We start from the raw sequence: 11,637 nt of genomic DNA on the forward strand, positions 1-11,637 counted from the left end.
CATTTATCTATGCCATTTGACTCTAGCAGAGCCTGAATTTTACTGCTTTGACTAATCAGAAAGAGCCTAATTCATCTCTGTCTATTTGCATGCCTAGGTAATTGTTCACTGTATCTAAATTTTTAATTTCAAATTGTGTTTTCAAACCTTTTTCAAACTTGTTTTTCTGCTTATCTGAATCACAAATCAATAAAAGATCATCAACATAAACCACCAAATAAGTAATTCCATCATTGTCTCTACAAGTGTACAGACATTGATCAGCTTTGCTTTGCTCAAATCCAAGATTTTTCAACACACTGTCTAATTTCTTGTTCCAGCATCTAGCTGCCTGTTTCAAACCATAAATGGACCTTTTCAGTTTGCATACCAGATCTGGATCTTTCACAAAACCCTGTGGTTGAATCATGTATATTTCTTCTTCAAGTTCACCATATAAAAATGCAGTTTTGATATCAAAATGTGAAACCTTCATTTTCTTTTTTGCTGCTATTTTTAACAATAGCCTAACATTAGGATATGTTACAGGAGCAAAAATTGATTCATTGTCTTCATTGTGCTTTTGTGCAAAACCCCTTGCAACTAATCTAGCTCTAAATATCTGTACTTGAGCTTCTTCCTTTTTTTTTAATTTTAAACACCCATTTGGAACTGATGGGTTTTCTCCCTTCAGGTAAAGGCACAAGTTCCCAAGTTTCATTTTTATGCGTTGCCTTCATTTCTTCCGTATCTCTTTGTTGTTTGTGCAGGAGCATGAATAGTGGTTGATTGTGTAGCAGCTTGTTTTAAAATTCCATACATTTTAATTAGGAGGAACTGCATTTAAGAAGAGGAGAAAGGTTGGTCTACTTCATTGTCTCTCGAGGCAGATGGATCCTGCCCCCAAAAGAGAGCAGGAACCTGGGAAAGACATGGGAACTGCAAACTACAAATGAGGAACCAATACAAATGAAACAGAGATCCTGGAAAATGGCCTTAAATGACAGCACCTTTCTCCATTAAGGAGAGAGAATCAAGGGGATAAGAGGCACATACCCAGTGGGTTGATAACCACTCCCTCATGCTTGGCAGCCAAATTCTTCAAGGCCTGAAAGATAACAAAACACAGCAATGTGGACTGAATTGTTTGAAACAATGTAGGAAGTGTTACAGAAATTACGGGGGTGGGGAGGGGCACATCTTTAAAATTGTTAAATGTTATAAATATTATGCCTGAATCTATCCTTTCGACAACAGCTCAGGGAAGATACCTAGCTTTATAAATCATATAAAATCAACCCATTTGCCAATTTCCTCCATTCCAATGCCATTTTGCCCTTGGGAAAAGGACCCTTTTCCCTGCCACCTCCCGCCATAATTCCTCAAGCGTGAGGACATGTACAAACGCCCCACCCAGGGGTGACAATTGCTGAGCTGGTTGTTGGCCAATGGAAACCAAATCTCATCACCGAACTCGCCCCGGGATGCAGACATGCAAAGATAGTTCTACAGTGGTACCTGGGGTTACATACGCATCAGGTTACACACTCCGCTAACCCAGAAATAGTGCTTCAGGTTAAGCACTTTGCTTCAGGATAAGAACAGAAATTGGGCTCCGGCGGCGCGGCAGCAGCAGGAGGCCCCATTAGCTAAAGTGGTGCTTCAGGTTAAGAACAGTTTCAGGTTAAGTACAGACCTCCGGAACGAATTAAGTACTTAACCCGAGGTACCACTGTATTGTGCTTTGGTGAAGGGTGCTTAAGAGGTGTTTGCCTATGCTAATCTTATACCTGGATCTTGTCCTGACATGTCTGCTTATGTTAATCTTGTAGAACCCTCCCCTTTCTGACATTTTAGTGAGGTAGTAATGATGTAGCAATGTTACTGTACGAACTGTATTCTGGGATATGGTAGGAAAGTTTTAAAAGTCAATGTCGCCCCATGTGTGGGGTTCACTCACTGCTGTTTGAACCTGTTGTGCAACAATAAAGGATCTAAGTCTACTGACTGCTGTTTTGCTCCAACTTACTTGGCTGGAATTTCCTTCTTTTACTGACCACATGGACCCGTGGGGGATATAGCCAGAATTTTCCTTATCAGAAGCAAAGAGTTTAAAAGCACTTCCTAGCAGGTGTCTTTGTTGCTGTTGTAATGGATTTGTATTGAGCTGTCTGCTTCTTCTCCCAGTACATAAATGTTCTTCAAAACTCCCACACTATTGACTCTGCACTGGGAGAGTCCTCTCAGGCTACTGTCTCTGTCCTGGTACCCATTTTTCAACAGCAGAATTTAGTACTTTCCTCTAGGGAATGGGGAGGTTTCCCACTCCGTACCTGTCAGGGGTTTAGGAGCAGAGGCAAGGGCAAGGGAGGAAACAGAGAGCGAAGGGGAGGAGGCAGAAGAAAAGATGAGTGATGACGACGACCCGAGATCTCCGAGTCTTTCCAGTGAATCAGAGGATTCACAGAAAGGAGCACCAGTGGCCAGGGCAAGGGGGGAGTTTAGGGGGGCACCCCAGGAAGATAGAGCCAGAGGGGACTCAGAGGAGAGCAGTTGGAAATCGGGACCAGCGTCACCGCTAGGGAGCAGGGAGGAGGAAGGGAGCCAGGGGGCAAGCGCTGGCAGCTCACCACAGGAGGGAGGGCATGAGTCAGGAGTGGCCACACCTCCATCGGGGAGCGAAGAAACGGTTAAGCGGAAAGTGGAAGGTTGGGCGCGCGCGCCAAGCTCAAATGCAGAGGAAGGCGGCGCAGTAAGCAGCCCGGAAAGGGAGCCAGGTCCTAAAGCCCGGCGCAAGGAGGCAGGAGGGTCCGGGTCAGCGTCAGAAGAATCCCGGAAGGAAGAAACCCCGGGGGGCAGAGGGACCCAGAGGAGAACAGTCAGGCGGAAAAGGTGGAGCAGGGCTAGGATATTAAGTTGGTGCACAAGGGGCGGAGAATCAGACGGAGCTTCGCCGATCTAGCTACTAGACGTAGAGTTGCACGCAGCAGCTTGAAAATGGAAACTGTAACTCAATAAAGACTTTTACTTAATGATCGCTGGCTAGCGTGATCCTCTGTGAGCTAGGATCTTCGAGCAGCTCTGACAGTAAGCTCCGTCTCCCAAGTGTGGGCATCTACAGCCTCGAGGAGGGGAGAGAAGCAGGTGCCTACCAGCGAGCTCACGAACGGCAGCCGACATGACGGCTGAGCAGCAGATAGAGGAACTCAGAAAAGCAGTGTCACAACTGACTGCAGAGGCTCTCGCATCCCGGAAGAGAGAGGAGGAGGCAGCTGCCGCCTGCAGGGATCTCCAAGTCAGGTTAGACGTGCTTACAAAGCAGACGCCCAGACAGGAGGGAATTGGGTTGGCAAGACGTACAGGCGGTCTGGTCTCTCACTTCGATGGGAACCTGCAACAGTATCCCAACTTTAGAGCAGATGTACTGTGCGCACTGCAACTGCTGAATAAAGACTTTAGAGATGAGCAAGAGAAGGTGGGATTCATCATGTCCCATTTGCATGGGGATGCTAAAGCATGGCTGCGCAATCTATGGAGAGATAAGGATCCGGCACTCCAAGATGCGGATGCCTTTATTAAAGCGATGGATGGGTGTTTTTTATCAAGCATTGACGTGGATCTTGCCCGGAAGGAGGTGCATGGACTAAGGCAAGGGAGGGCCAGCGTAAGGCAATATCATGCCCGCTTTTTCGCTTTGGTCAGTGCCCTGGAATGGGACAGAGATTCGGCCCCTGTGAGAGACCTCTTTTGGGAGGGGCTGCACAGCTCGATTAAAGATGAGATCGCGAGGGGGGAGCGACCCCGGACCACCCAGGAGGTCGTTCAGAGGGCACTGGCAGTGGGGGTGCGGCTGGAAGAACGTCCGTGGAGCAGGGACGAAGGGCGTGGAGGGCGCGAACCAGCCAGGGGCCCCTCCTTCCTTCCCAGAGACGCAGCGCGGGCGCAATCCACGCCTCCACCAGGAGGAGGAGCGGAACCTATGGAGGTGGGAGGTGCAAGGGCTCAGTCAGCAACCAGAGCCCTAGCACCGGCAGCAGTGAAAGCGAAGCCTCCTAGAGGGAACAGGAAGTGTTACGTCTGTGAGGAGCCAGGGCACATGGCGAAAGAGTGTCCCCAGAGGCCCCACAAGCTCACTGCAGCCTCAGCAATGGTGACTGCAGCGACGCAGCAAGGTGGACCACAGCAGGGAAACGACGCAGTCTGGCTGGAGGAAGAGGCACTGGGGCCCAGCCAGACGTGTTAGTGACGCAGTCCCCAGAGATTTTACAGCCCGTGAACCCCCTCCCGCCCAAACCAGTAGTGAGGCTCACCGCATCTCTCCAGCTGCCCAATGGCATCACCATGGACGTGCCAATCACCGTGGACTCGGGCAGCAACGCGGACTTTATAGGGCAGGACTTTGTCGACAAACACGCTATACAGTTGCTGCCGGCCACACTGCCCCTGCAGGTTGTCACGGTGGATGGCAGGGAGCTGCTAGGGGGGCAAGTGGTGAAGCAGACGCCACCGATGGTGATGCGACTTGGGAATCACAGAGAAGTCATCAGCTTCAATGTCACTCAGCTATCGGATACGCCCATTGTATTGGGAATGAGTTGGCTGGACAAGCACAGCCCAACGCTGGCTTGGTACCAGAGGCAGCTGATCTTCGGCTCTTCCTTTTGTGCTGAACACTGCATCGTGCCCCGGCAGGAAGGAGAGGAAGAGGAGTCACAGCTGCTGCTAGGCACGCTGCAAGCGATTCCCCACAAGTACGCAGAATTTTTGGAAGTTTTCTGCGAAAAGGAGGCGGACAGACTACCCCCTCACAGACCATATGACTGCAAAATTGACCTGCTGCCGGGGGCGGCGCTGCCTAAAGGGAAACTGTATTCCATGTCAGAGGACGAACTGCAAGAACTCAAGGAGTTCATAGATCATAATTTGGAGCGCGGTTTCATCTGAGAGTCCAAGGCAGCGGGGGGCAGTCCTGTATTCTTTGTTAAAAAGCGAGACACGCCCCAAAAAAGACTGGTCGTGGACTATCGCATTTTGAACAGTGGGACCAAGCCATCGGACTTCCCCATGCCCCGAATCGACGACCTCCTAGCGAAGGTGCGGAAGGGAAAAGTGTTCACCAAGTTGGACCTGCGAGGGGCGTACAACCTCATTCGCATGCGGGAAGGAGATGAGTGGAAGACGGCCATGTTCACGCCACTGGGGACCTACGAATATAGAGTTATGCCTTTCGGATTGCAAAATGGCTCCCACGTTTTTCAAGCTTTCATGCATCACGTGTTGGCGGGACTTCTCTACAAGACGTGCGTCTGTTTCTTAGATGACATCCTGATCTTTTCGGAATCGCAGCAGGAGCATGACGGGCACGTCAAGGAAGTGCTGAGCAGGCTAAAGCAACATAGGCTCTACGCCAAGCTGGAGAAGTGCCAATTTGACGTGACGGAGGTGGACTTTCTGGGCTACAGGCTGTCTGACAAGGGGCTTGCCATGGACAGCGCCAAGGTTCGAGCGGTGTTGGATTGGAAGAGTCCACGCAACCGGAAGGAGGTCCAACGGTTTGTCGGCTTCGCGAACTTCTATCGCAAGTTTATCAAAGGCTTCGCTATGCAGACAGCGGCCATCACAGACACGCTTAGCTCCAAGAAAAAGAAGTTCATCTGGACAGAGCAGGCGGAGCAGTCCTTTCAGGCGCTCAAGCGTCTCTTCGCGTCGGAAGAGCAGCTGCTTCATGTCAACCCCAGCAGGCCGATGAGGGTGGAGACAGACGCCTCGGACAGAGCCGTGGGGGCGGTCCTGCTGCAGAAGGACCAGCAGGGGGTGTGGCGACCGGGAGCATTTTACTCCAGGAAGCTCAGCAAGTCCGAGCAGAACTACACCATCTGGGACAGGGAGTTGCTGGCCATTCATGCAGCGTTCAAAGCGTGGAGGCACTTCCTGATCGGCGCCAAGCACACGGTGCAGGTTTGCACGGACCACAAGAATCTGCAGCACTGGCGCACGGCACAGTTCCTAAACCAGAGGCAGATACGTTGGGCTGAGTTCTTTGCGAACTTCGACTTCCGCATAGAGTATGTCCCGGGGGACACTAACATCATGGCGGACGCCCTCTCCCGTAAGCCACAGTATCTGGAGGACGCAACGCCAGCGGCCGCCATGCACATCTTCGCACCAACAGTGTGGGCGTGCGCCGCGGCCACCGTGGACCTGGAGGCGGTGCGACGAGCGTTGCAGGATGACTCCTTCGCGCAAACAAAGATGGCGGAGGTGGAAAGGGGCAAGGCTGCGGCCGACGGTTTCCAGCTACGAGATGGATTGCTCATCCGTAAAGGGGCCATCTACGTGCCGGGAGACGACCTTCGCGCCAAGGTTCTGCAGCAGCTGCACGACGCGCCCACGGCCGGGCACTTTGGCAAGGAGAAGACGGTGGAATTAGTAGCCAGGGATTTCTGGTGGCCTGGAATGAGAGGGGAGGTCGCAGACTACGTGGCGAGGTGCGACACCTGCCAGAGGGCCAAGCCAGTGCACAGACCGCCGGCCGGACTGTTGGAACCGCTGCAAACTCCGGTCGAACCTTGGGAGAGGGTGGCTCTGGACTTTGTCACAGATCTGCCCAACTCGAGAGGCAAGACGGCAGTGCTGGTGGTGGTGGACCTGTTTTCCAAGATGGCACATTTCATTCCGTGTGCGAAGGTGGCCACGGCGGAGCAAACCGCCAAACTGTTCATAGACCACGTGTTCAAGGTTCACGGTCTGCCACGGTCTATTCTGTCCGACCGGGGGCGGCAGTTCATCTCGAATTTCTGGCAGAAGCTGATGGGCTTCCTGAACGTCAAGATCAACCTGGCGTCGGCGAGACACCCGCAGACCAACGGGCAAGCGGAGCGGGTCAATGCCATCATGCAGCAGTACCTGAGATGTTATGCAAATCAACAGCCTGCGACGTGGGTGGATTACCTGCCGCTTGCCGAGTTCGCCTACAACAACACGAAGCACGTGTCCACGGGGGTCACGCCGTTCTTCGCCAACAATGGGAGGCACCCCAGAACCTTCCCGGGACTGGAAAGAATGGGGGAGGGGGAGCCGCAGACAGCAGATGCGTTCGCGTCGGAGCTGCAGGAAGTCCACGATCAGCTGAGGCGCCACCTGGAGCTGGCCAAACACGCATACAAGGTACAAGCGGACAAGCACAGGAGGGTTGGCGAAGAGCTCCACGTGGGAGACTGGGTCTGGTTAGCAGCCCACGCAGTGCCGGCCAGGTCGTTGGCCAAGAAGAAACTAGGGCATAAACAACTGGGGCCCTACCAAGTCGAAGAGCAGGTCAACCCGGTAGCTTTCAGACTGGCACTTCCGGAGGGTTCCAGAATGCATCCGGTGTTCCACAGATCGGTGCTCACTCCCTACAAGGCACCGCACAGGTTCCAAGAACCCGGAACGGCGCCGAGTCCGGTCAGAGACAGAACAGGGCACGCGGGAGTGGCACAGAAGGAGCGCATCAACGAAGTCACGGAGATTTTGGACTCCAGATGGGGGGAGGAGGGGGTAGAATACTTTCTCGCCAAGGAGGGCACCCCGGCCAGTGCGAACAGCTGGGTGCCGGGCTACGCTTTGGACGAACCTCTACTCAAAGACGAGTTTCACGCCCTCTTCCCACATAGACCAATGCCAGCAGACTTCTTCGACGACTGGCTTTTCACGCCCACGCTTTCGGCCAGCACTTTCCGGGGGTTCGACTCGGACGAGGACCCGACACAAGACGTCCGTTCCCCGGAGGGGTCACCCTCGGGATCTGCATCAGAACCCTCGTATTGGTGGGACGATCGACCAGAGGAGCAGTTCCGCAGAAAGTGGCTGGAATGCCCAGGACGAGCAACGCCGCCAGGAGGAAGTGAGGGAGAGACGGACATGGACGTTTTCGGGGACGACCCTGGTTTCGAGCACGGCGGCACAGAGATGGAAGCGGAGGTGACCGTCGTCGACGGGAGCAGGGAGGAAGACCCGGGAGCCTTCAGATGGAGGCCCGCCACGGGAAGCGAACGATATCCGACATTCGTCCCTTTGCAACAGCAGCACCCAGTTCCAGCACCGGAAGGAGGGGAGGGGGGAATGGGGGGCTTCGAGGGGGGGATGGATGTCAGGGGTTTAGGAGCAGAGGCAAGGGCAAGGGAGGAAACAGAGAGCGAAGGGGAGGAGGCAGAAGAAAAGATGAGTGATGACGACGACCCGAGATCTCCGAGTCTTTCCAGTGAATCAGAGGATTCACAGAAAGGAGCACCAGTGGCCAGGGCAAGGGGGGAGTTTAGGGGGGCACCCCAGGAAGATAGAGCCAGAGGGGACTCAGAGGAGAGCAGTTGGAAATCGGGACCAGCGTCACCGCTAGGGAGCAGGGAGGAGGAAGGGAGCCAGGGGGCAAGCGCTGGCAGCTCACCACAGGAGGGAGGGCATGAGTCAGGAGTGGCCACACCTCCATCGGGGAGCGAAGAAACGGTTAAGCGGAAAGTGGAAGGTTGGGCGCGCGCGCCAAGTTCAAATGCAGAGGAAGGCGGCGCAGTAAGCAGCCCGGAAAGGGAGCCAGGTCCTAAAGCCCGGCGCAAGGAGGCAGGAGGGTCCGGGTCAGCGTCAGAAGAATCCCGGAAGGAAGAAACCCCGGGGGGCAGAGGGACCCAGAGGAGAACAGTCAGGCGGAAAAGGTGGAGCAGGGCTAGGATATTAAGTTGGTGCACAAGGGGCGGAGAATCAGACGGAGCTTCGCCGATCTAGCTACTAGACGTAGAGTTGCACGCAGCAGCTTGAAAATGGAAACTGTAACTCAATAAAGACTTTTACTTAATGATCGCTGGCTAGCGTGATCCTCTGTGAGCTAGGATCTTCGAGCAGCTCTGACAGTACCTTTCTGATATCATAGAATCGTAGAATGGTAGAATTGGAAGGGACCCCAAGCATGATCTAGTCCAACCCCCTGCAATGCAGGAATGTGCAACAGTCCCATATGAGGATTGAACCTGCAACCCTGGCATTATCAGCACCATGCTGTAACCAACTGAGCTACAGAAGCTGCCATGCCACCCTGTGCTTTTCCCAGGCTCTTGCTGGCAAGGGTTGCTGCTCTTCTCTCTCCTTTGCCTGCAGTAAGAAATCTAGTCTCTTCCCCCTTCCTATGCTCCATAGCTGGATAAAAATGCAAACCCTGGAATAAAAGAAAGACAGGGATAGTGTTGTAAACAAAAATCTGCCCTTTTTCCCCCTTATGGGGTATCCAAGAGCCCATATAGAGTACTTACATAGGTTCCCTATTGGTAGGAGAAAATAACAGAGGTCAACCAGAGAATATTGAGAAGCAAAGCAGCTAACAAGCCTGATCTTTATTGATCTGTTGCAACAGGGTCCTCACTCACCACATGCAGGAGGGAGGAGGAACCCAGAACAATGGCGCTCAAGGCCTTATATTGTTATTTAGTCATTTAGTCATGTCCAATTCTTCGTGACCCCATGGACCAGAGCACGCCAAGCACTCCTGTCTTCCACTGCCTCCCGCAGTTTGGTCAAACTCATGCTGGCCTTATATAGACATTTTAAGGCCTTATATAGACATTTTAAATTCCCTGCCCTGGAGCTCAAGACCACCCCTCCATACATCATACATACATCACAGAAGGGGTGTAACCTAAGACCACCCCCCAGATACATCATACCTACATCCCAGAAAAGACGGTCTACAGCAGAAATCTGAGTGAGTTGTTTATCTAGTCTGACAGGTTACCTGTTTAATGGTCACTTGATTGGACTGCCTGGGGAGCCTGGCCAGTCTTTTGTAATAATAAATACTTAGTTCCTGAGCCAGGTCATAGGCCTACACCATATTCATATCTTAAATGTGCCCTTAAGGCAGGATTTGTGAAGGAAAAAGACAATGGGGAGGTTTCCCACTTTGACCTTGCAGAGAAATAATTGAGGTCAATTTGTTCAGGACTTTTTTTCTGTGGGGTTTTCAGACATATGGTTTATATATTTATGTACAGTGGTACCTCGGGTTACATACGCTTCAGGTTACAGACTCCGCTAACCCAGAAATATTACCTCGGGTTAAGAACTTTGCTTCAGGATGAGAACAGAAATCGTGCTCCAGCGGCACAGCGGCAGCGGGAGGCCCCATTAGCTAAAGTGGTGCTTCAGGTTAAGAACAGTTTCAGGTTAAGAATGGACCTCTGGAACGAATTAAGTACTTAACCCAAGGTATCACTGTACGTGTTTGCTTGGTACATTTATGAACATTTATTACATATCTAAGACCTTAAAATTCTTATCACAATAGAAAAAAACTACCTGACCTGGTCTCTGATACACACACCATCCAAGTTTTTTCTCTATGGGGATGTATATCTTGATTTGTTGTTGCTCTGCAGAAGTCCCTGAACAACAGGAAGCTTAAGAAATCTTATCAGACAGCTCCACATAAACCCTAGGCACAATTTCCCTGGCATCAGAGGGAATTCACTAGTTTAGGCACCCATTCTACAGGATTGCTGACCCTTCCCTGGAGCTCACCTGAGCACCTGGTCCCTCTGGGTCCCGACAAGTGGCAAAGATCCATTCTGGTCTGTTGCTTTTCTCCACCAGCTGCTTGACCAGTTCTAAGCCAATGCCCCGGTTGGACCCAGTCACCAGGATGGAACGTGCATTCAGCATAGACATCTTCTAATGGATGAAACGTGTTGCTTGCCTAAGTCCCCAGCTCATCTGCTGCAGTTCACACAAATGATTGTCCTCCTAAACCAGGTCTCCTAAACCAGGTCTGCTTTGCCAGCTGCTGGCAGCACAACAAAAAGAAAGAGGAACCAGTTTAGCGTACAATACCTCTACAAACAAGTCAAAGCAAGATTAGTCAGCAGAATTGCTTGCCCGATGGGGATTTGATTTGGGAGAAAAAGAAAATGGGGTGGTGGTGAATGTATGTGTAAGAAAGCAAGAGACAGGCAGAGACTGCCTGAAAACTTTGGAATTGTACAGTGTGCAGGTTATTTGCCTGCCGTTTGGAGTTTAACCCTCTATTCCACCCCCCAGCAGATCTTGAGTCAATTCCTTGATTTCTGAGCCTAATGGAAAAACAATATTCCTGCTGTAGAAGTCTTCAAGGGCTCTTGCATAGCTTTGGGGGGGGGGAATAAGCAGCTCACTGCAAATTTCAAGAGGGGAGATTTGGTAGGGTTTGCCAGAGCTGTGTGCCAAGGAAGGCTTGGCAACAATGTGTGAGATCAGTGTCTGCTCACCCCCCCCCCTTTCCTTTCCCTCAACTGGAAAAAGAGAAGGGGGCTAAAGGAAAACAACAACCCAACTGCTTCTGTTTTGGATTTGCAGCTATAATTAGGAGCAAGTATGATGGCCCTTCCACACCATCATCATTTTATGAGGGAGGATTCAAGTGGGTACCTGGAAATTTAGGTGTGGATTAAAGCCTTTGTGCAACAAATTCACCTCAAATTGACTTTACAGTTAGAAAGGTTGCAGGGAAATGCACTGAAAACCATGAAATGAATGAAGTATAAATGTCCTGCAAACAAATCAGGATTAATGCAGGATGAATGTTCATTATCCTATAATGTCCTTGCAAACAAATCAGAACTGCTCAATAAAGATCAGATGTAATCTAATCTCTGTGTAAACTTC

General features: G+C 51.5%; 1 protein-coding gene across 1 annotated transcript in view; it reads right to left on the bottom strand.

Moving 5' to 3' along the window:
* The window catches only part of LOC308591629 (C-signal-like), a 24,353-nt gene extending 13,474 nt beyond the window's left edge, over nt 1–10,879 (bottom strand). Inside the window, exons 1-2 of the mRNA XM_081202460.1 lie at nt 10,519–10,879; nt 1,036–1,087 (exon numbers count right to left, since the gene is read on the bottom strand). Coding sequence (XP_081058586.1) covers nt 1,036–1,087; nt 10,519–10,665 — 199 coding nt within the window. The 5' untranslated portion in view covers nt 10,666–10,879. The remainder of the gene's footprint in view (nt 1–1,035; nt 1,088–10,518) is intronic.
* Nucleotides 10,880–11,637: the final 758 nt, after the last annotated feature.

Source organism: Podarcis bocagei, assembly GCF_964188305.1.
Source record: "Podarcis bocagei genome assembly, chromosome: 7".
Taxonomy (NCBI): Eukaryota; Metazoa; Chordata; class Lepidosauria; order Squamata; family Lacertidae; genus Podarcis; species Podarcis bocagei.